The 23,475-nt window shown below is 49.8% G+C and overlaps 1 protein-coding gene across 2 annotated transcripts in view; it reads right to left on the minus strand.

The window, feature by feature from the left end:
• IGF1R (insulin like growth factor 1 receptor) overlaps nucleotides 1-23,475 on the minus strand; it is a 309,794-nt gene that overhangs the window by 3,973 nt on the left and 282,346 nt on the right. For both annotated transcript variants that reach the window (XM_040493771.1, XM_040493772.1), the window contains 5 exons: nucleotides 22,065-22,294; nucleotides 21,643-21,753; nucleotides 17,545-17,704; nucleotides 13,388-13,517; nucleotides 7,172-7,306 (listed from right to left, as the gene is read on the minus strand). In XM_040493771.1, the coding sequence (XP_040349705.1) occupies nucleotides 7,172-7,306; nucleotides 13,388-13,517; nucleotides 17,545-17,704; nucleotides 21,643-21,753; nucleotides 22,065-22,294 (766 nt within the window). The remainder of the gene's footprint in view (nucleotides 1-7,171; nucleotides 7,307-13,387; nucleotides 13,518-17,544; nucleotides 17,705-21,642; nucleotides 21,754-22,064; nucleotides 22,295-23,475) is intronic.

Here is a 23,475-nt window from a genome sequence, read left to right on the forward strand (position 1 = left end):
CCAAATTATGGAAGGAGCCTAAATGTCCATCAACTGATGAATGGATAAAGAAATTGCGGCTTATATACACAATGGAGTACTACGTGGCAATGAGAAAGAATGAAATATGGCCCTTTGTAGCAACGTGGTTGGAACTGGAGAATGTTATGCTAAGTGAAATAAGCCATACTGAGAAAGACAGATACCACATGTTTTCACTCTTATGTGGATCCTGAGAAACTTAACAGAAACCCATGGGGGAGGGGAAGAAAAAAAAAAAGGTTAGAGTGGGAGAGAGCCAAAGTATAAGAGAACACTTAAAAACTGAGAACAAACTGAAGGTTGATGGGGGGTGGGAGGGAGGGGAGGGTGGGTGATGGGTATTGAGGAGGGCACCTTTTGGGATGAGCACTGGGTGTTGTATGGAAACCAATTTGACAATAAATTTCATATATTGAAAAAAAAACTTCTGGCTAAAGAAGACACTTTTCAATAAAAACGGCTAAATGGAAGGCTTGACTGACCACTTGCTCGTTTGGCCTCAGGGAAGAAGCCCAGGGAGCACGGAGACCAGTCTGCAAAGACAAAGCCCTAAGCCAACCTGGCCAAGCTACCTTGGAAGTCCTGGGGGGAAAGGTGTCCGGTCCGGCCCGGGCGGGAAGAGTACGTGACCTGCCCGGAGGGTGGGAGCCTGAGAGAGGCTTTCTGCCTGTGTCGCTGCCGGGTTTTAGAAATCAGTTTTTGCAGATTATGTTGTACTGGACCAGCCACACCCATCTGTTCACATATGTCTGTGGCTGCTTTCAAGGGACACCTGCTAGGTGAGTAGCTGGAACAGAGACTGCCTGGCCTAGAAGCCCAAGATACCGGCCGTGTGGCCCTTTATGGAAAACGTTTACCACTCGTGCTCTAGCAGAAAAAGATGTGGACAAAATACGAAGACCAGATTTCTCGCCTTGGCCACGCCGCTAACCATGTGGCAGGGCTAACCTTTGGTTAATGCACCCAGTAACACACAGGGTGTCGGGCAGGCGGGGTTTTGTGTGTGTGAACTGCTTGAATCCTCTCAAGTCCTAGAAGTAGGTGCATTGTAACATGTCCCCATTTTGTAGATGAAGCAGCAGAAACACCAAGAGGGTAAATAATTTGTCCAAGGCCCCCAAACTGGTGAGGCGGGAGCAGGATGGCATTCTGTGCGAAAGAGTATGGTTGTGCTTTGAAAACCACCTACCTCAGGAAAAGGAATTTTCTCCACCTCAACAAGGGAAACCATGGTCCCCCTAGGAGAGCCGTTCCTGTCCTCATAGTCACCGTGTGACAGCTCCTGCCTGGGGTCACGTGGCACACAAGCCTGCCTTCCCTTCCCTCCCATTGCTGCCCAAGAGAAAGGACTCCCTTCCCACCCCCCACCCCCAACAAATGGGGCCATAAATACTCGAAACCCCTCTCTGTGGCTCGGCTGTGATTTCCTCTCTGGCTGACTGACTCGTCCCTGAATAGAAGCGCAGCCAAGGCCAAGAACATGTGATGTGCCCTGGCTCAGTGCCCCTGTGGCCAGGGGGAGGGGGGGAGGTGCTGAGAGGTGCCACCAGTGACTGGAGTGACATCAGCACAAACAAACCATGTGATGCCTCTCTTAAAGCCTTCCAGGGCTGCCCATAAAAGGAAGTCTTTCTTACTCTGTAGGACTCAAGACCTTGTTTACACTATCTCCACAAGAAAACTTTCCAGTAGACTCTAGAAGGATTTATGAGCTGATAAAACTCTTCTTTAAAAAGGCACATGTTTTCCCCCTCTCTCTGCCCCTCCCCTGCTTGCTCGCTCTCTCAAAAATAAATAAACATTAAAAAAATTTTTTTAAAGGCACGTTTTAGAACTATCCGCTCTGGAGCAGTGCTTTACCCAAGGCCCCCTCGTGGGGGGTGAGGGGATGTGCAGACCCTCCACCTGGGGCAGGAACAGGACCAAAGGGGGCTGCTGCCCTGCTGTGAAGCCACTTCACAGAGGCAAGTGTGACCCGAGGAGGTGGTGTGAGGGAAGAGGGACAACTGTCCCGACCCCTCCCATCCTGCACATAGGGGGCCTCAGGATCGCCACCTTCCTCTAGGCCCTGCTGCATGCACGCAGGTGGTGATCACAAGCCCAGGTGTGAGAGGCAGCCCAGCCTCAGCCCCGTGACAACCCAACCGATGCAACAAAGACCAGATTCTAGAAAGGCCCTGCAGGGCTTGGCACACCCCTCCTCCACCTCCTCCTGGCAGCCTAGAACAGCCAGGATTGTCTTATGAGCCGCTTCTCAGCGGCGCCTGCCAGTGGGACGGCAGGCCTGCCCCTCGCCTTGTCCCATATCACTCTGGCTTTGGACTGAGACCAGACTCAGGGCCCAGGTACCACGGGACGGCCTGTAGTTGCGAGGCCAAGCACGCACCAATGGCCCTTCCTGACTGTTTGGATTCTACTCAAGCACCCTATTCCCACACAACCAGCACAGGATCACAGCAAAGGGGAAAACCATATTTGAAGACTACAAGAACCACCAGAGTCCCCTGAATGTGTTTCAGTCTCCTCTGTGAGTTCGTGACTCTCTGGGGTAAAAAGTTCCAATTCTTTCCTGCGTTGTGTATACTGAGCAGTGCCCTGGCAAGGATCTGGACCTGTGACACCGTGGAAGTTTTACCGGAAAAGCTATGGCTTCTTGGCCCAGGGCTTACAGCTCGCTGCACCTCTGCTCGAGCCCTCTCCTGCAGCATTACAACCCGGTCCTTCTGCCACCCAGCTTCTGAAAGCTGGGGCCTCGCCTCGCAGCCCTGTCTCTGGGACGTCAGCGGTCGGCACGCAGACACAGGCGCTCAAGGACACTCGCGGTGGCGGTACAGAGACGAGAGCTTAAGAGAAGGTTAAGGACAGGCTTTGTTGTCGATTTAAAGCCTAAGTGCTCTGCGCGGTTGAGGGGAGAGGGATTCTTGGCCGCTCCAGAGGAGCCCATCCCACCTGCTTGTAGTTACCACCAAGACGCCGCTGCTGAGCCGAAGCCCCCCACCCCCCACAGCCGCTGCACGCCAGCCCCCAGGTTACCCTACTGGTGCCTGCTCACACCTCTGGAGCCACACAGTGGAAGTGGTTTCTTTCCCACCCGGGCGCCCAGCAGGGCTTTTGGGCAACGCCCAGGAGCTCAGTGACGTTCCTCTCCTCTGGCAGAAACGGGAGTCCGCTCTTTTGTGCCCCGTAACAAAAGAACCCCTCTCCCAGAACACTTCTTCTTTACCTAAGCTCGTCAATAAATTCAGAAGAACAACACGGACACTCCCTGCGCCATCAGCTAACCTCCTTCCATTCTGTTGTTTTCTTCGGAGGGAGAACAATTTGCCAGGGGGGTTCTGGAGGGCAAAGCAGAAATGCCTCCGGAACTAAACACGTAATATCCAAGAGTAACCTCTCCATGTGAATTTCTTTGTCACTCTATGCTGGGAACAGGAAGTCTACCGCCTTTCCCATGGCAGGTGGGCTGCTTCCCAGGCATATTAAATTAATACCAAAACTCCAGTCACCGGGAGGTAGATCAACTTTAGGGAGTCCCACAAGTTTCTCAGAGGCCGTTTCTCCGAGTGAAAGAGACAGCTCAAAAATAAAACCTCTCCTCCCGCTACCCCAAACCACACGAACAAAACCGACACCTGCTTTCTCGGACTGTGGCTAAGCTTCCTACACCACCATCAGCCCCAGCATCAGCCTCTATTCTGGCACCAGACCCTCGGATGCAAACTCAGCAGGCATCACTCCTTATACTCCATTACTGAGATTTTTTTTTTCTCTGAAGGAAGATTTTTCTTATAATGAGCTGATAAGAATACAGTGACCACACTGTTCATGGAGAACAGTCACCTGTGAGGCAACCTGGGAGTCAGTGGGGTGTGGTACCCAGCCCGCAGTGATCCCCACCTCCTGGGGTTCATGCCTCCCGTAATCTCCTCCCACATCACAGAGGACCACCCCTGAGGTTTGGCCATGAAGGACACTGTGGCATCTGCTCCACTCTGGAGTCCTTTGCTCTTGGGCAAGCTACAGGCCCATGGCCCAAAACTAGCCTACTGTCCAATTTTTTTGGTGAGGCCTCTGAGCTAAGAATGGTTTTTGTATTTGTAAATGGTTGAAAAAAAATCAAAATAAGAATGTTTTGTGACATGAAAATTATGTGAAATCCAAATCTCAGTATCCCCAAGTAAAGTTTTACCGGAGCACAGCCACACTCATTCACGTGGTATCTGTGACTGCGTTTGCACAATGAGATCGTATGAGACCACACAGCTGAGAACACTTCCTATCTGTTTTTCTAGAGGTAAGTCTGCCAAGCCCTGCTCGGAGAAGCCAGCTGCATGCCACTTGCAAGTGGGTCCCGGCCCTAGTCAGGCCTTCTGATGGCTGGAGCCTCGTGAGAGACCCTGAGCCAGAGCCATCCCGCTAAGCCGCTCCCAGGTTCCAGGCCTTCAGAAACTCCATGAGATGGTAAATGCTCATTGTTGGGTTTGGGATAATGACCCACTGTGTAAAAAACTAATACAGGTGCACAGAGGAAGCGTTTCCATGCTAGGGAAGAAAATGTGAGGGGCGCCTGGGTGGCTCAGTTGGTTAAGTGTCCGACTCTTGGTTTTGGCTCAGGTCATGATCTCATGGGTTTGTGAGTTCAAGTCCCCGGTCGGGATCCATGCTTGCAAAGCCTGCTTGGGATTTTCCTCCTTCTCTTTCTTTGCCCCTCTCCCCTGTTTGTGTGCTCTCTCTCTCTCTCTCTCTCTCCCTCCCTCTCTCCCTGCCTCTCTCTCTCTCTCTTTATATATATATATGTGTATACATGTAAATTAAATGTATTATGTACCTATTTAATATAAATGCAAATTAATAAACATGTACTAAGTGACTTTTTGAGTCTCTTCTACCTTTGCGTTCTGAAACCTGAAGAGGCTAACTGGGAAGGTTCTTGAGGGATCTGGGAAACCCCATCCCCCCTCCCTGCCCCATATACACGGCCCTCTGAGAAATGGGGCCTCCTGTCATTGGTGGGTCTACTCTGCACCCCATGTCCAGGCCCATGCAGGCTTCCTAGTCCAGCCCCGGGCTCAAATGATCAGGGGGCTCCCCCACCCTCAACACACACACACACACACACACACACACACACACACACACACACACGTAGATGCCAGAATGCTGCTTCCCCTATGGCAGTCTTGGGTCCTCTTTCTTAATTCCATACCAGCTATCCCTGGGCTTCAGCTGAACAAACATTGAGAAGCAGCAGTTAGGAAGCATAAGGCTCAGCTAATGCACTCCAGAAGCACGGGGTGCCGCACCAAGTCCCCCAGCCCAGAGGTCCTACAGCCGCATGGTCAGAGCCATGGGAACAAGGCCTACCACATCGACGTGGATTCAGTTTTGGTAGCAACAAAGTGCTTCAGAAAAAATACACAAAACCCTGGTTTGTTGATGGACACTGGTTTCTGCTTCCCAAGCTGTGGTAGTCCGATTCTAAGATGCTCCCCCAGATTCCTGCCCCTGGGGTCAACGCCCTGTATAACCCCTCACCTGAATGTGGGTCAGACTAAGAAAGATGATGGGGTTTCACCTCGTTACGGAGTTTTCTCATCAGCTGACTCTGAGTTAACCAGCAGGGAGATGATCTGGGCTGGATGTGGCTTAATCAGCTAAAACGAATGGTAAAAGCAGCCGAGATTCTGTTGCTGGCCCTGAAGAAGTAAGCCACTCCGGTGGGAGAAGACCCATCCTCCGGAAGGCTGGCGGTTCTGCAGCCCTAGGCATGAGTCCTGCCGGAGGCCCAGAGCCTCAGATGCTGGCACCCCCAGGCTACGTCTGGATTTCGGGCTGATGAGACTGAGCCAAGGGGCCGGCACACCCGTGTCCAGAGTCCTGACCCAAGGAAACTGTGGGAGACTCCAAGGAGCAAAGGTTTCAGGACTGTCGAGGCCAGTTTCCCTGGTCCCCAGCGGACGAGGTATCAGGCTTATAGTGGCAAACCCACCACCCTGAGGCCTGGCCTGGGGCCCCTGCTCACTGGGGGCCTGGTGCGCGTGCAGGTGGCTTATCTGTGGGGGGGGGGGTCTTCCACACAGACACAGAGACGGCCTGACATCTCCTCCAGGGTTGCTCCCAATGTGAAGCCACACCTGTCCTGAAGAACACTTCTGGAAAATTCCGGAACTGGTCCTGAGGCATGAGTGGTAGCCTACCTCTACCCATTGGGATCCAGAAGACTCTCTGAGCCCTGCCTTAACGTCCACGTGGAAAACAAGTCCACACTCTCTCCCTGCTCCTGTCCTGCACCCAATGACCAAACCACAGAACACCTTCACAGCCTCGTCTGACTCGTTCCTCCTGTGAACAGTGAGGCCCTCTTGCCCTCGACAGCTCTGACCTGTGCCAACAAGGATCGTGACTAAGGACGCTGAGCAGCGAGGCCCAGGAGGGATCACGGACACCCTCCCATCATCGGACAAACCTCAGGATCAAAAAGCGGAATGTTCTTGTTGTTGTTGTTAAAAAGAAGCGGTTTGAGGTGATGAATCTGCCAGCGCCCAAAGCTGTGCACCCCCGGGCTGTGTCAGGGCCCCCTGACGGGCCAGCCGAACCACAGTCCCGGTCCCCATGGGTCACTGGGTGAAGCCCCAGAAAGCGTGTTGCTTTCACAGCTAATGACTTTGGTCAGCACTCAGCAGAGAAGAAACCGGGGGGGGGGGGGGCGCCACGGTGGAGGCGGCACGCGGTGGGAAGAGGCCTGGGGTTTGCCCTACGTGGTGCCAGAGCAGTCCTGCCAAAGGCTGCAAGAGGCTCCGGGATTTGGCTTAAGAGCAACCAGTGCCATGTTGTTGCCCCCTCCCCCACTTTTTCTTAAACTCTGCGTGGATCGCTTTGGTCAAATACTTCCCAGAGATGTCTGGCCTGAGACCCCAGGTGCAAACCAGGACTGAAAGATGAAGGGAGATGCGGTGAACTTAAGGTGGCTCCGCAAAGGCCCAGGGTCCTTCCATCAGGATAACCTCCTTCCAAACTGCACCCCGCCCCCTCATCTCCACCTGCCGGGCCGCAGAGACTGGCTCTCAGAACCACCCATCTCGGGTGACCCAGGAAGGGTCATCGAGGAGGGGAATCTGAGGGAGGGCATCAGGGGCCCAGGCGTACGTACAGCATGTCGGGGCAGTTGTCCGGCTTGTCCAGAAGGCCGCCCTCCATGACGAAGCGAAGCACTTGCTCGTTGGACAAGCCCTGGTACGGCTGCTCGGCCAGCGTGGCGATCTCCCAGAGAACGACCCCGAAGGACCTAGGGTGAGAGAGGGGACGTGAGGGCTCAGAGAGGGGCGGGCAGCCCTCACTGCCCCTGCCCTTCCAGCATTTCCCCACCCCGGGTGCTGAAAACGTGCCCTCGGTGTGGTGACTGAGCGAGCGTCCTCCAGTGCGCCCAGCAGCGGCGAAGCGTGGCCCTTGTCTTCCCGCAGTGTGGGCAAAGCTGTAGCAGGGGGTGGTTTGCAGTGCCCCCTGAATGACTCAGAAGCACCCGCTTTCTCATTTGAACGCCGGGCAGGTTGAGTTCAGGGCCTGGCCCCAGCCACGGGCCCAATAGGGCAGTGTCTCCCAAATGTGCTCTATCCTCTAATTAAAGGCAGGTCCCCAGGCCCTGCCGGGACAGTGGTTTAGTGACCTCGAATACAGCCTGGGACAATCAAGCCATTCAACAAGCTCCCCTATTTTGGAAACTTGTACCCAAGTAGCTCTCAATGCTGGCTGTGGAGTGAGTCTCCTGGCAAGTTTAGAAACATTTTTTTAATCTTTATTTATTTTTGAGAGTGAGAGAAAGAGACAAAGTGCAAGTGGGGGAGGCGCAGGGAGAGAGGGAGGCATAGAATCCGAAACAAGCTCCAGGCTCTGTGCTGACCCCCACGCAGGGCTCGAACTCACGAACCGTGAGATCATGACCTGAGCCGAAGTTAGATGTTTAACCGACTGAGCTACCCACGTGCTCCTAAATATTTTTTTAATGTTTATTTATTTTTGAGAGAGAGTGAGCGAGTGAGCACGAGCAGGGGAGGGGCAGAGAGAGAGGGAGAGACAGAATCCAAAGCAGGCTCCAGGCTCTGAGCTGTCAGCACAGAGCCCGATGTGGGGCTCGAACCCACAGACCCTGAGATCATGACCTGAGCCAGTTAACAGACTGAGCCACCCCCACACCCCTCCTGGTGAGTTTTCAAAACATACTGACGCCTGGGTCTCTGACCGCAGTTCTGACTTCCACAGGTCTGGAGGGTTAGAAAGCTCGGAAGGGGATCTCACAGGTCCAGTGGGGCCAGTGGGGAGGGAAGCCCTGTGGGAGTGAGCTGGGGAGCTGCCGGTCTGTGACATGTGACGGGGGCTCAGTCTCACAGCGAGAGAAGCCAGGAGCACAGCACTGGCTGACGGCGGGCTGGCAGGCAAGGAGGCATCCTTAAGAAGAGTTTAGCTGAGGGGCAAAGGGGCCAAGGCGAAAATTCAGCAGCGGGGGCAGTGAGCCATTCCGCTATGCATGCAGTTTTGCCTGCTGGTTTAGAAGATCTAACTGCTGGAAAACAAATTAAAATACGTGGACACGCACACAGAAAGTTCAGACAGATAATGTTTAAAAGGAGATGCTGTAACCTGCAAAATAAAGGTGGCCTCCCAACACTGCCACCTCGCACGAATTTTCCTCGGTCTGTGTGCCTTTACACTCAGTTCATTTCAGCAGAATAAAGCAGGCTCGTCGGCAGCAAGCAGCCCGAGGGGCTTCCGACAGGACTGCGGAAGGGCCAGGGGGTGCTAATGGCAGAGCTACACTGAAAATTCTGGGGCCTGGCACTTCCCACTGAGAGCTCCTGGGATCCTGGCCCGGAGCCTGAGCCAATGTTTTATTCACTGCTTCAGCTATAGCTACTTTTCTGTGAGCAAAAGGTTTCTGTACAGGGGCGCCTGGGTGGCTCAGTCGGTTAGGCATCCGACTCTTGATTCCAGCTCAGATCATGCTCTCACGGTTCTTGGGTTCGAGCCCCATGTCCGGCTCTGCACTGCAGCGTGGAGCCTGCTTGGGATTCTCTCTCTGCCCCTCCCCTGCTCGCAAGCATGCTCTTTCTCTCTCTAAATATAAATAAATAAACATTAAAAAAAAAAAAAAAGGTTTCTGTGCAACTTTGTACTAAGAACAGATATCAGACATAAATAGAATCTTAGCAGAGGACCGACTCACCCAAGGCCCTTTTTAATTTCCAGTGACCAAGAAATAGCCTTTATATTGCACAAGAGACCTAGAAAAGCCAAAGACCCAGAGGCCTAAGTGTGGCTGAAGGCACACTTCAGAGGCTTGGGCTGAAGGCAGCCAGCTTCTCCACAACTCTGGCGCTGGGATGTCATACTGGAGTGGGCCTGGTCACATCGGCAGCGTGCCTCGGAGCTCCCAACCTTCATGTCTGGAATGTGGTACAGTGCAAGGAATGACAAGCGTGGCTGTTTTTACTGATTGCAGGCCTGGCCTGAGGAATCCTCTGAGAACAACACATTTCCCCCCCGAGCCCCTTCTCCTCCACAGACTCTGCCGGTGGGGCCAGCCCCTCTCAAGCAGCCCATTCTCACTCAACGGCTCCCGCACGGACTCTTTCGGCTCCGGGTGCTCTGTTTCAAGCTCCCGGTCACTTGGCTATCCATAAACTTCCCGTGTCTCAGCCCAAGCTCTTGGTCCTGTTCTTCTGGCCTCGAGTAGCTGGTGTCCTGCCTCACTCGAGCAGTCAACCCAAGGCCGTCCTTCCCTCGGCCTCCTCAGGGTCCTCCACAGCACTGACGGTCCTCCTCGGCCTATAGCACTCTTCCTTTCTGGTGCTAGCACCTTTCACGATGCGGCCTGATGCTCTAGCTAACATGAACATCTTAAAACAGTCTCCCGTGTCGCTCTTCCTTCAGAAGCTTTATGCGTCTTTGCAGAACCTGAAGAATCAGGCCCAAGCCCCTGACACAACATCTGAGGCCTTACTTGCTCTCTCTCCACCCTAACTCCCTCAAGGAAGTCCCACCGTCTTTCGCAAGCGTGTCCTGCCGCCATAGCCTCTCTCGGCATTCCCGCGGTCTAGAACCTGCATCCCCACTGCCTTGTAAGTGACACTCCTACTTCAGGGTGCCCCACGGCCCCGTCTCTTCTGGCCAGGCTTTTGTGACTCCAACCTGTCAGGATCACTTCCTCTTCTCCACAAGGCTTCACCCTTCCAGGACAGGGAGTTGGTCTCTAGTCGCCCTGTTCTTGCACACACTGAGCATTTCCTGGGCCCCACCAGGTCCTCACGGTCACACGCATGAAGTCACACAGCAGGTAACAGGGCTGGCCTGGAGTGACTCCTGTGTGATGTCAGTATGCCTCGTCGGGGAGGGCCACTCAGTGCTGGAGTCTGGTCACCCTTCGTGGGAAGTGACCGGCCGAGTCCAATGCGTGAAGGCTGAACCATCTCTACCCCACACCAAGATGCCCCCCTGGCATCACTAGTTGCCACAGGAGCCATGAAAACATTCAGCGAGCTACTGCAGGCCTAGTAGGGAGTGCAGACACTCCAAAGCAGACCGCACCTCACAGGCTGAGCAGCCAAAGCCCAGAGATGCCCCGTGGTTTGACCAAGGCCACACGGCCAGACAGGGACACTAAGAGGCAAAGCCTGTGTACTTTTCAAAGCAGATGATTTACAACGGCATGGGCGCTGGTTTCAATGCCTTCATATAGTACCGAGTCATGAATTTTGTGGACAGGTTTCATCTGTAAACACTAGACAAATGTCTTTGCGTGACGTCTTTTCTAAAAGGCGAAAGATTTATGCAATCTGAAGAGAAACCAGAGTATGTGTGACATCTTTTCCAATCATGAGCACTGGGGGGTTTGCCCCGAAGAAGGTACAACTTGATGTGAGTCTCACACATCTGTGCCACTGCCACCTGGGGCCAGCGTTCAGGAACCACACCTCAGCACACCACGACAGGATCATGTCTGTGTCCCACCCACCAGCAAATTGAGACCTACACAGATCTCCACATTCCCCGCTGACGTGAATTAGCCAGTAAAGAAGCAAATGATTTTAAGTGGGTGCGGGCCTAGGTATTTGTGGAAGTTTGGAAACCTTCTTAGTAAGTCAAGAAATGAAGACTGTTGGAGGGTGATCCAGACGCCCAGGGAGGGGACACACTTGTGGGCTCCAACTGCCTAGTTTTTTGCTTGGTTCCCTCCATCCCTGGAGGGCACACTTGTGTCTTCTAAGCCAAAGGAATCATCCTGCAAGGACACGGTGCTACGACAGAGCTGCAGGAGTAGGAAGCACAGAGCCCGAGGGCCTGGGCATAAAATCTCAGAGGGCACTGGGAAAATGTGGAAGTGTTCAAACTAGAGAAAAGTTTGGTCACTTCCTTGTGACTCCAAGGCCCGTCTCGTCAAAAACAGACGAGAGCGTGCGACTGTGCTACAGAGGAGGGCCAACGGGTGTCACCAAGAGGCGGACTTAAGCATCATATGAGAAAGACCTGCAAAGAACAAGGGCGTCTTAAGAGTTAGGGTGGCTTGTCCTTGTGAGGGAGAGGACAAGTAGTCCTGGAGACATTTGAGCAGAAGCCTAACCACTAGCTGTCAAAGAGGCCATGGGTGGGATGTGGGGGCTGGACACAACCTTGGGAGTGCCTCCCAAACCAAAGACGCTGAGGTCTCTTTGACACAGTCAAATACAATTCTCTGTATCTCTATCTAGAGCTTCAACTATTTGGGAACACCTGTTTTGTGCTACTGAATACAATCTAAGGGACTCCCATTCCTTTGACAGGGAGGGCTTGAGATCCTAGGCAGCTGAGGAACCTTCCATATTCACCAAGTCCTGGCCTACCCTACCCATGTTACCCTCAAAGGCTGTGTTACAAAAAAAAAAAAAAAAAAAAAAAAAAGAATTTAAAGCACTGTTAATGCCTGAACACTGAACGGAATGATTATCAAATAGACACTCTTGTTTACATACACATATTACTCATGCATAATGTCGATGCCGTCGAGTGGGAGAAAACTGGCATCGAACCCCCTGCATGTCCCTCTGTTGCTGCTGCTGGTGGCATTCGTTGTTAACCAGGGTTTGGGCAAAATTAGCCTGTGAGATATTAATAACTCTAGTTTTATCTTCTCATCCTGCCTCTGCTGTCCCTGGCTCGCACGGTTTTCTCTTTTATTGTACTACAAGCTGACCTCAGAGCTTTGGGAGGTATAGAGGCTACAATAATCAGATGCATGAACAGACCTTCTCTCCCCATCATCTCTACATCTAAAAATGGTGGTGAGCACTTTGATTTGACAGCAAAGAGCTAACTATCTTGGACAGGCCGACTGCAAAAACAGATCTCGTACGTGAACTCGAGAAGCAATCACGCTTCGCCGGGTCATATTCAAATGCTATTTCCAATTTGCACCTGTCTTCGTAGTGAGATCCAAGGCCCTTGAACTATGAAAGGTTCACGAGGTTAAAAAAAAAAAAAAAAAAAAAATGATGTCGGTCACTATTTAAATAGCTCCTCTATGTGGTCGTCCAGACAGTTGAGTAAACAACTCCCATTTCCGTAACACACCAGCAATGGGACCTCCCGAGAGGACAGCCAAGAAACTAGTTGACGTTCTAGGAGGTAGATGTGCCAGGGCCTCAGCCTGCCAAGGACCTCAGTTGTATTTCAGAACCTGGCCTCCTCTCCACAGTGTTGCTGAGGTATCACAGGAAACAGCACTACTGAGAGTCCTCTGTACTCCTCAGCTAAGCTTTCTACCCCAAGATACGTTATTGTGAAGGGAGACATTGTGCTTTCTACCTCATCCCTGGGTCCACAATGGTGAAGTCCTTTGAAAAAGGACAGACAGCAGATGGGACCAATGAGAGAACACATCCAGACTCACAAGCTTTGGGTGTGAACAAAGGAATGTCTGCAATCCGGAGTTGTAATTAGGTGAGGCAGCCGCACACACACCACGTTATCTATTTATTGGGAAAGATGGAACGAGGGCAGGTGGCCAGGGGAGACGTGAAGTTTTCGGACACGTCCCGGCCCCTGGTGGTCTGTCTCTCAAGGGCTCCTCGCCATTTACTGAGTACTTAAGGACTGCAAGAAATGTGGGTCTCACAAATTCTTTAGAGCCCACAAATGCCCGCTGTCCTCAGCTAGCCCACTGACAACAGGAGCCCTTCAACCGTGCAGGACTATGGCCCACACAGCGCTTGGCCAAAGCTGGAAACGGGGTAACGATGAATAGAGACCAGTAGAAACATAAAGCCCTCGAGACAGAGCCAGTGGGATCTGTGGAAGCTGGAGGGCTCTGGGCTCGCATGACAGAAGGAGACTCTCATACCAGACGTCAGAGTGAGTGGTGAAGACCCCATCCTTGAGGGACTCGGGTGACATCCAGCGCACAGGCAGCAGCCCCTTCCCTCCTTTCCGGTAATAGTCTGTCTCGTAGATATCTCTCGTCATACCGAAATCTGTAAGGTGGAGAGAAGGCACGAGAGTGACGCACTTTGAGCAGCTCTCAGGGCGGAAGCAAAGATGTCCCATCACAGCTGTGGGGCACCCACGGGTGAGCCACGCTCTCAGGAGGCTGGGTATCAGCATTTACAATTGTATAAGGCAGAATCGATAAGGGATGACTGATCGATTAATCCTGTGACAAGTAAATACCAATGAATGTCTGCTTCAAATAGGTTTACAATTTGAGTCCTTTGAAAAAAAAAAAAGTTGGGGCCCCTGGGGGGGCTCAGGTGGTGACGCGTCCGGCTTCGGCTCAGGTCATGATCTCATGGTTTGTGGGTCGAAGCCCCACGTCGGGCTCCGTGCCGACAGCTCAGAGCCTGGAGCCTGCTTCGGATTCTGTGTCTCCCTCTCTCTCTGCCCCGCCCCCGCTCACACTCTGTCTCTGTCTCTCTTTCCCTCTCAAAAATAAACAAACATTCAAAAAATTAATAAAAATAAAAAAATTTAATTTCATTCCAAATAAAGAAACAGATAAATAAAAAAGTTAATTCCTTTATTCATTTAAAGTGAGAAGCAGTTTATAAATTACCAAGTCTCCCACTTTATCAAGAAAATATTCATGTGTCATTTACATGTGGTTTTAGAACCTGGTGAAATAAATAAGAGCATTCTGACTCTTACTTACTTGGTAGCACTGCCCCACTGCCAGAGGAAATAAAATAGTTTTACTGCTTAATAAGGGGGAAAATATTGAAAGTACCAATTCACGGGGAAAGAAAAGTACACAGTAAGATGCTAGGAGATGCTATTTACTAGGCCCCTGAAGCTATTACCCAATAATGTTTTTCAACATAATGCTCCTACTCGTTTTTGAAAATTTGTTCCATTTTCCATGTCTCTAGAAGATGTCACATAATTATGTTTGATGGCAGGCCTGCTTTATAATCCTAAATTATCGCTTCTTTGTCAGATTTTGATTTTCCACTCAATCACCCAACCTTTTCTTACAGGGACTCTTCCATTTCCTTCCCCAGGAGAAAGGGCTGCTCTCCTTTCTAAAATGTTCATTCATGTCTCTAACTGTGCCACAAAGCGGTTAGGCTACAAAGCAAACACAGGGAATAAAGTTCCTTGTACGTTAACCAACACAATTTACTTGTACTGAGCTGAGGGGTCAACAGCTGCCTCTGGTGAAATTACTTGTCATGTTTGTACTCCATGAGACACCGGGCATTGGAAAAACAGATCTTTCGAACCCAAGTGAGGAATAAAAACCAAGTGTTGGAACCCTATCTCAGAATTAATCCAGTGACATGCAGAGGAGAGGACTTGTCTTTACTTGCACAAAAAGGAGAAAAAAAAAAAAAAAAGAAATCTCAGAAAAAGAACACAAGCTATTTCTTCCACAGCACAAAAGAAAAATTCCAAATGTTAATGAGAAAAACTGCAAGTACAAAGGTCACTGTAAATGTGCCACTGGGTTAAATGGCAAATATGGTCCTTGCTGATTTGGACTTCAAATGGCAAGTGGCCCGACAAGAGCTCTCCCACCGTGATGTGAAACCGGAAAGCAGTTAGCATGAGCTGAGCTCCTGCGTGTGCCAGGAAGCGGGTGTGGGAAGCAGGACGCTGATGGCCCCAGGAACTGACATCTACTGGGGACCTGTCCTGTGCCAGGTGTGTGCTTGGAGCTGTCCCGTGCCCAGTCCTGCCCACCATCTCGTGGGTCTGCTCTATCAGCATCCCCATTTCCGAGGGAAAGAAACTGAGGCTCAGAACTTAAGGCACTAGTCCCAAGTCTCATCTGCTGCGGCAGAACCAGGATTTAAGCTCAGGGCTTCCCGGTTCTGTAGCGCCGGGGAAGGAGGGCTGCCTGGCATCTCCATGGGAATAATCTGAGTCTTCATGGAAAAGGGGAAGGAACGAAAAGGGAAAGGGAAGGGAGCAGGGAGCACAAAGAAAGCCCAGACAGCGGCGAGAGAGGCTGTTTCCTAGAAACCCTGGAGCCTGTCAGCCTCCTGGGATTCAAGGAGCACCAGACGTGTGGATGCCTCAAAGGGCCAAATCCAGGGACATACTGGTAGCTCATGAATGAGTAGTTCTGATGACTCAGGGATGTCTGCTCTATGATATGGCTCCATTCATCATCTCTGTTTCCTCCAAATGAAAAATAAAGACACTAACCCCTAATTTGATAACTATTCTAGAGGGGATACTCCTCATTCACAACTAAAGGACCGAAATATTTCATTCAAAATCATAGCTAAAGAAAAAATATACTGCTAAAGAAAGATGAGCATTTCCATAACAGATAGTTCAAGAGCTAGAAAAAGGTTAAATTTATTTTACTTTATTTTTTTTTCAGTACTTTGCATATATCATTCCACTCCCTTCTGGCCTATAAAGTTTCTGCTGAAAAATCAGCTTATAGTCTTATGGGGTTTCCCTTGTATGTAATTGTTTTCTTTTCTCTTGCTGCTTTTAAAACTTTATCACTACCTTTTGCCATTTTAATTATTATGTCCCTTGGTGTGGACCTCCTTGGTTGATTTTATTGGGGGCTCTCACTGCTTCCTGAGTCTATTTCCTTCTACAGATTAGGGAAGCTTCCAGCTATTATTTCCTCAAATAAATTTTCTCTCTCTTCTCCTTCTGGGATCTCTATAATGTGAATGCTATTATGCTTGATGGTGTTGCTGAGTTCCCTTAACCTATCCTTCTTTTATAATTCTTTTATCTTTTTCCTGTTCTGTTTGGTTGCTTTCCATTACTCCCTCTTCCAGTTCAGGGATCAGTTCTTCTGCTTCCTCTCCTATTGATTCCCTCTAGTGTATCTTTAATTTTGGTTACTAAGTTCTTCATCTCTGTCTGATTGGTTCTTTGGCATATTTTCTGTCTCTTTGTTGAAGGTCTCGGTGAGATCCTCTACTCTTTTCTCAAGTCCCGTGAGTATCTTTACGACCATTACTTTGATTTCTCTATCAGACATATTGCCTACCTCTGGTTGGTTCGGCTCTTTTGCTGTGATTTTGTGCTAGTTTTTCAGTTGGGACACAGTCCTCTGTCCCCTCATTTTGTCTAACTCTCTGTGTCTGTTTCTATGTGTTAGCAAAGTCAGCTACATCAAGGAGGTTAATTTTAAATGGATTTTGGATGTAAAGTGTCCTCTGCAGTTTCTCAGAATAAATACTTGATGTTTTTCTGAGCCATCGTCATCTCATAATGGGAAGGTAAGGGTTCTGGTAAAAGTAGGTAGCTTTCCTGAGTAGCCCTGAGGTTATAAGTGTTTTTATCAGGATTAAGAAATCAAAGCAAAACCCAAACCTAAAGGCTAAAATGAATTTCTAACCAGCACCAGAAATGCAACCCAACCCCCCCTTTTTTGGTGTTTCAGTGGGTGGTGGCAACAAGGGGTCTAACCAGCAGGTTGATCAGCTAAGCGTTATAATACACAGGTTGAGAGCTTAGAGGTTGACCAACTTGGGTGTGAACCCCAATAAGCAGTGATCTTCCCTCACCTGAGTGATTGCACCTCCCTGTCACTGTTACTGCTCTATGCAGGGGCTTCACCGTTGGGGGCCTCACATCTTAGAAACCTCCATGGACCGCTGAGAGGGCAAAACTACTTTCAAGCCAGAAACATTGGAGGAAATGTTGGTAGTTTATATGGCAACTTTTACTCCCAAGTCAAAATCACCTGAGGACATTGCCTCAATTATTTCTGTAACCAACGCTTAGAACTCTTCTGCCAAAAAATGCCCCAAATGCCAGGAGAGGCTACCTCAGAGACCATGGCCTCAGCTCATCCTTGTCCACTGCCTGTTCTGCTGTGCCCCCATGTGCTATAGGGATTTGAGCCAGCCCAGTCAGGTTTGTGATTGACTATCAATTGGAGACAACCAAGTTATTCCCAAGTACAAGACTCTGTACTCATGGGATGCACTGGAAAACCTCTTCACAGGTGGGTGAATGCCAGCTCGGTCTCTGAAATGTGGGTGAGTTTAGCTCCTGCTCAGACCTGGGAAGCTAAGAACACACCTCCAATTTTGACTGTGAAATCTTCAGCCACCATGCAGTTCCGGGCAGCAAGGTCCCTGTGGACAAACTTGTTGGCGTTGAGGTATGCCATGCCGTCTGCAATCTCTCCAGCCATCTGGATCATCTTGCTTAGGCTTGGAGGTGCTAGGACTGGATTATTCTGTTGGAGATTAAAAAAAAAAAAAAATTTCACGTGAGAATTTAGGAGTGTCCCCCACTCTAATTCCTCCAGGGTGTGCAAATCCATCTTTGTTCAATCTGAGCACCACAGGTCAGTCCACTAAGAAACAGGACTTGCTCAGAAGGAACATATTATTATGGAGACCATAGCATCTGCTTCGTGGTAAAGTCATGCGCTTGCCCGCTGACCACATCACACAGAGTTGCAGAGAGAAACGCTAATTAGCACAACTTGGGACCAGCATTTTCTATTTTGGGTAGGGCAAAAATTATTTAAAGTGAAACTAACAATTTCAGATATTAAGATTTCTTGATTACTCAAGTTTTTATTAGTTTGTATGTTCCTTTTCTGTCTATAATCAAAGTGCAGGTGAAAGGAGCGAGAGAATATTACAAAGGCTGTGTGGAAATAAGTAAATGTGTTTCCCAAATGGACACTGGATGCTTTATTTCCCATGTGAGCATCGTTATCAAGTATCCGATCTTTTTCTTTCTCTTTAACTTTCATCTAAAGTACAAAAGTATCAGGACTAACGTTTTCACTTCACAACGTGGCACTCCTTGGGTTGTTGTTTTCTGTGGGCACCAAGGAAAACAGGCACTCGCCAATAAATTTAAGTCCAGATGAAGCATATTCTGGAGGGGGATCAATGTAAAACAGGGACACGTAACATGATAAGCATTTCCTCTTTGTAGAGGAGGGCTTTGGAATTAAAGAGAAATACCTCAGAATAATAAAAAAATCCATGTAGAAAAAAGCTTATATAAAACATGTGCCAAAATCTCTCCATCCTAAAAAAAAAAAAATACAGAGCAAATCAGCCCGCCACAGGTTAGATACTAACCACCTCTTGCTTGTGCTGTGCGATAGAGTTTACCTCAGTTTCCCTGACTACAGAGCATCTGTTACAACACTGCAAAGCCACATTACCCTGACAGGTCCCAAAGCGCCACCTTCCCGGCTCAAACCCTGGGTGCCAGGGGAAGAGCATGCCTGGGTGGGGTCACTGCCGGAAGCATGAGCTGGGACCACACATGGAAAGTGCCTGCCAGTGCCTGGCCAGGGTCTGTGCTCAGTGGATGTTGGCTTTGCCCAGTGATGTGCTGGTTTCTGCTGAAAGCTGCCTTCTAGAAGCAGTATAACAACCCTCCAAAGCACTTGTGGGTTAGTTCCCTACACATGACGTATGTTTACATTCTGAAGAGACTATCAAGACAGTCTCTGGTGGTTTAAAATACTTATCACGGAGTTTCCTGGGGGAAGTGACATGATGTCCCCAAGGGTAAGCCCAAACCAGCACTTTCTTTTTACATGGGAGTCTCCTTTAGACAAGCTTTTCTGTCTCAGGACCCACCGTTGCCTTTTAAGCTTTCTGGGGCTTTAGATGTGCATGGTATGCTAGGAAATCTTCAGGTGAACTGTTAAGTTGATGCTCATAATACTTAAGCTGTGGAGTATTAAGTATATGTGTTTACTGGAAGTGGTCATTTATGGGCGCCTGGGTGGTTCAGCCAGTGAAGCGTCTGACTTCAGTTCAGGTCATGATCTCACGGTTCGTGAGTGTGAGCCCCGCATCGGGCTGTGTGCTGACAGCTCAGAGCCTGGAGCCTGCTTTGGATTCTGTGTCTCCCTCTCTCTCTCTCTGCCCCTCCCCTGCTTGCACCCTGTCTCTCTCTCTCCCTCAAATATACACATTAAAAATTTTAAGAAAAAAGAAGTGGTCATTCATAGTTAACATGAAGGATAGAATCAATAAAAGGAATCTGATTATACATATTGGAAGAGAGGGCTGACATCTGATCAGTTCATGGTGCCACACTGCCATTCTTTCAGGCGTTTCAGAGAGCGGAAATCTTTAATCTGCTTCGAGCTACTGAAGGCATGTATACACAAACACCCACATTTAGCAAAGTAAATGAGCAAATCTTAACTTGGGGAGAAGATGCCAAATAGAGTATAATGAATCTGCAGGACAAGCATACATATTTTTATCCTTGACCTGAGTTAGAAAGAACAAGTTTAAATCTGACACATCTAAAAGTGAATTTGAGATCTGGAAAAGGGACTTTCAGAAACCTTCTTGTCCAACCATCTTATTTTACACACGAGGACACTGAGGTGCGGAGGCCCGAAGCAGCTGCCTGAGGACGGCAGACAGCTTGCAGCAAAGCCGGGACGGAGACGACGTGTTTCCAAACGTTTATTCTGTGCCTGAAATCGGGGACGCAGGGAATGAGCGTTTCATACTTTTCAGATGTCTGCATGAATCTGATAAGAAATACACTGCCGTGTCTTGAGCCACCTATCCGATGAAGCTTTTCTCCCTCATGCTGGCTTGTGTATTACAGAAGTGGGGCAGTTTACGATCCAGGGGACCTGGGGAGCCACGCTGTAGAGCAGAGGGTGGGTGTGTGTTGTAAATCATCCTGCTCAGGGCCTTGGGCCACACTTGGCCTCGTGACCCTCAGAGAACCACAAGGACAATCATCTGCTGTGAATGGAGGAAGCCACGTGCAAACAGGTGCTCAGAACTAAAATTTAAGGAACAACTACTTGGGAGATAATTAAGTTGTAGATGAAAAGAAAACCAAAGATTAGGCTCAAACAGGGAAAGGCTGTAGAGATTCAAAAGGGAAGTATTCTGGGAATACAAGCAGATGCAAAGCCTGCTCACCACAGAGCAAAGTCAGGGTGAAAGTGAGGCCTTCAGACCCACCGAGGGGGCCGAATGAAAGGCAGATGTTGCTGGTATTATTTGTAAGTATTTATCTACGAGTTTATTCTTAGAGTGACTCACTTGGAGTCATGCTTCCATATGCTAAAAAGCTGCCTTGTGGGTTCATGCCACAGACGGGGAGACACCACAGTGACTAATGAAAAATTGCAGAGGACTTCAGCAGGTTTACAAGTTGAAGCTCATAACACAAATTGGTCTTTTTTACTAGACTAAGCAGACACTGTGCAGCCGAGGCGATTATCATTCTGCCTCAGGATCAAGCCTGACATGTGGATGCAGAGTTCGAGAAAACAGGGCCTCCCAGTCTCAAAGGCTCAGACTGTTGACAGCCTGGGGGAAGGGACGTGTGTGGGGAAGGGGATTGTGAATAGGGGGGCATCTATGTGTACAGAGCCGGGTGGGAAACCACACCAGCAACAAGAATCACGTCAACCTAACATTGAACTCTGACAGGCGTTTACTGAAGGACTGCCTGCCACAAACACGGACCCTGAACGGGCAGCGCTCGGAGCCTGGGAGGAAAAGCTGAACACGATGGGGTGGAAGGGGAATCCACTCGGAGGACCACAGAAGAGAGAGTTGGTGCTAGGGGAGCAGTCATGGAGGGTTCCTGCCTTCTGGGCGGGGGAGCAGGGAAGGCTTCAGGGAGGAAGCTGTGCAGAAGCAGGGAGAAGTCAGGGAGCGTCTGCGGCGGAGGAGGGAACTAAGGGGGGCGGAATGCAGAACAGGAGGACAGAGGGGTTAAGCAGAAGGGTATCTGAGAAATGGCAAGGGGCTCCCACAAAAGCTCGAGGTCTCTCTCTAGTCGGGGACATCTTTCATACAAAGGACCTGTAACCAAGCATGCAGCAAGAAACATTCAATGTTGAAAAGTAAGCAGGTTTAAAGACACAGGGGTGCCTGGTGGCTCCATTGGTTGGGTATCTGACTTCGGCTCAGGTCATGATCTCACGATTTGCGAGTCTGACCCCGGGTCGGGCTCTGTGCTGACAGCTTGGAGCCGGAAGCCTGCTTCCCGTTCTGTGTCTCCCCTTCTCTCTGCCCCTCCCCCGCTCACACTCAAAAACATTTTTTAAAAATAAAAAAAATAAACACACAATATCTTCTGGGGGGGGGTGTGGTGGGAAGGTGCTAAAGAAAGAACAGGTAACGTATGAAGTCCGTGAAAACCAAAACTGACCTCTATTTCTGGCCTCAGAGACCTGAGATAACTTTTGAGATCGCCCCGCGTCATCAGTTCCATGATGACCAGCGTCGGCTGGCCTTGGGACACCACGCCCAGCAACCGCACCTGGGAGGAATGACAGAGAGAAGGACTCAGAGGGTGAGGGTTGCCCGTGACAGTCCCCATCCAGACTGCTAGAACAGTCTGTGACCTGCAGAGCCCAGACGTGCGGGCCACAGGGCCCCCACTGGCCGGGGTCTACACCACAGTCAGAGCCGCTAGTGCACAGGTGTCTAAGGGCCAACAGTGAGGTGACAGGGAACTCTGGAAGGCGGGGCGAGACACCAAACCCCCAAGTGATGCCACTGACACTCTGGGGGGCCCCACTGAGGTGTTCTCCCTGTGTCAGTTTCTGGCTTCTCAGGGCATTCTCTTACCACATGGTGACAATTGAACTCCTTCATCACTGAAGCCTCGTTGAGAAATTCAATCCTTTCACGCATGCTCGCGGCCTCGTTCACCGTTTTGATGGCCACCCTGGTTTCGGGCTCATCTTTAACCACGCCTTTGGCAACTCCTTCGTAGACCATCCCAAACGAGCCCTGCCCCAGCTCTCGGCTCATGGTGATTTTCTCCCGAGCAACCTCCCACTCATCAGGTACATACACTGGAGAAGAAGAAACCAGAACCGAAACAGGTAAGGCAGGGAGCCCCTGGGCAGAAGATGCTTTTGGGGGAAACCAGAATGCAAGACGCCACTTCCTGAAGTCCACAGAGAACATCAGGAAACAGTGACACAGCTTGTCCTGAAATTTCTGCAAGACAGCTATACGGTCACACACTGGTATTTCAAGTCTTCAAGGATTCTGAGATAATTTTAGGATCCTAACAGCACACAAGAACCACAAAGGAATCCAATTTGAGATGCGCTAAGTATAGAATTCACAACAGGCTTCAAAGACTTAGTACGAAAAAAAAAATCACGCAAATATTTTAATAGTTTTTAGACTGACTACCTATTTAAATTGATAATACTTTGGACATACCGGGTTAAATAACGTGTATCATGAACATTTTTTCACTTCTTTTTTTAATGTTTTTTCATGTTATAGAAAGAGAGAGCATGAGTGGGGAAGGGGCAGAGAGAGAGGGGAGGACAGAGAATCTGAAGTGGGCTCTTCACTGACAGCAGTGAGCCTGATGTGGGGCTTGAACTCACGGATTGTGAGATCGTGACCTAAGTGAAGTGGAATTTCAATTGACTGAGCCACGGCAGGTGCCCCTCACCTGTTTCTTTTATACTTTTTTAAACGTGGTTATTAGAAAAACTTATGGTTACATATGGGACTGGCCTTCTATTTCTATTGGTAGCACTATTCTAGTTTAGACAAGTGTCTCCAGCCTCACCGAAGCCCCTGGGGTGTCTATACAGGAACAGAAGCTGCTGAACTCTGGCACCAAGGACCATCAGTGGTGAGCAAGGTGGAGGGACAGCTGGTGAGCTCAGGGGTCTCCCCAGGGCCCTGGCCTGAGCTCCATGAACTCAGGGACCGCCCACAACTGGGTTGAGGGGCTGGGAGGTGGGACATGGTAAGACAGAGCCTGAACATGACTTCTCCAGCCAAGGCTTTCAGTCAATCTGTTTTAAGAAAATAAAGAAGTAATTCCAGGCAGGCAGGAAGGAGAAAGAAAGAGGAAAAGGGAGAAGGGAGGTAAGAAAGAAAAGAAAACAATACAGAGGATCCATCCCACAACTCACATGGGCAGAATGAAAAAGAAAAAGAAAAAAACAACCGCAACCTGTTCCATTAGCTCCCTAAGAAATGTCAGTTATAAGGACATCCTTCT

The sequence above is a fragment of the Herpailurus yagouaroundi genome, unplaced genomic scaffold, assembly GCF_014898765.1.
Source record: "Herpailurus yagouaroundi ecotype Mexico unplaced genomic scaffold, PumYag 185, whole genome shotgun sequence".
NCBI lineage: Eukaryota > Metazoa > Chordata > Mammalia > Carnivora > Felidae > Herpailurus > Herpailurus yagouaroundi.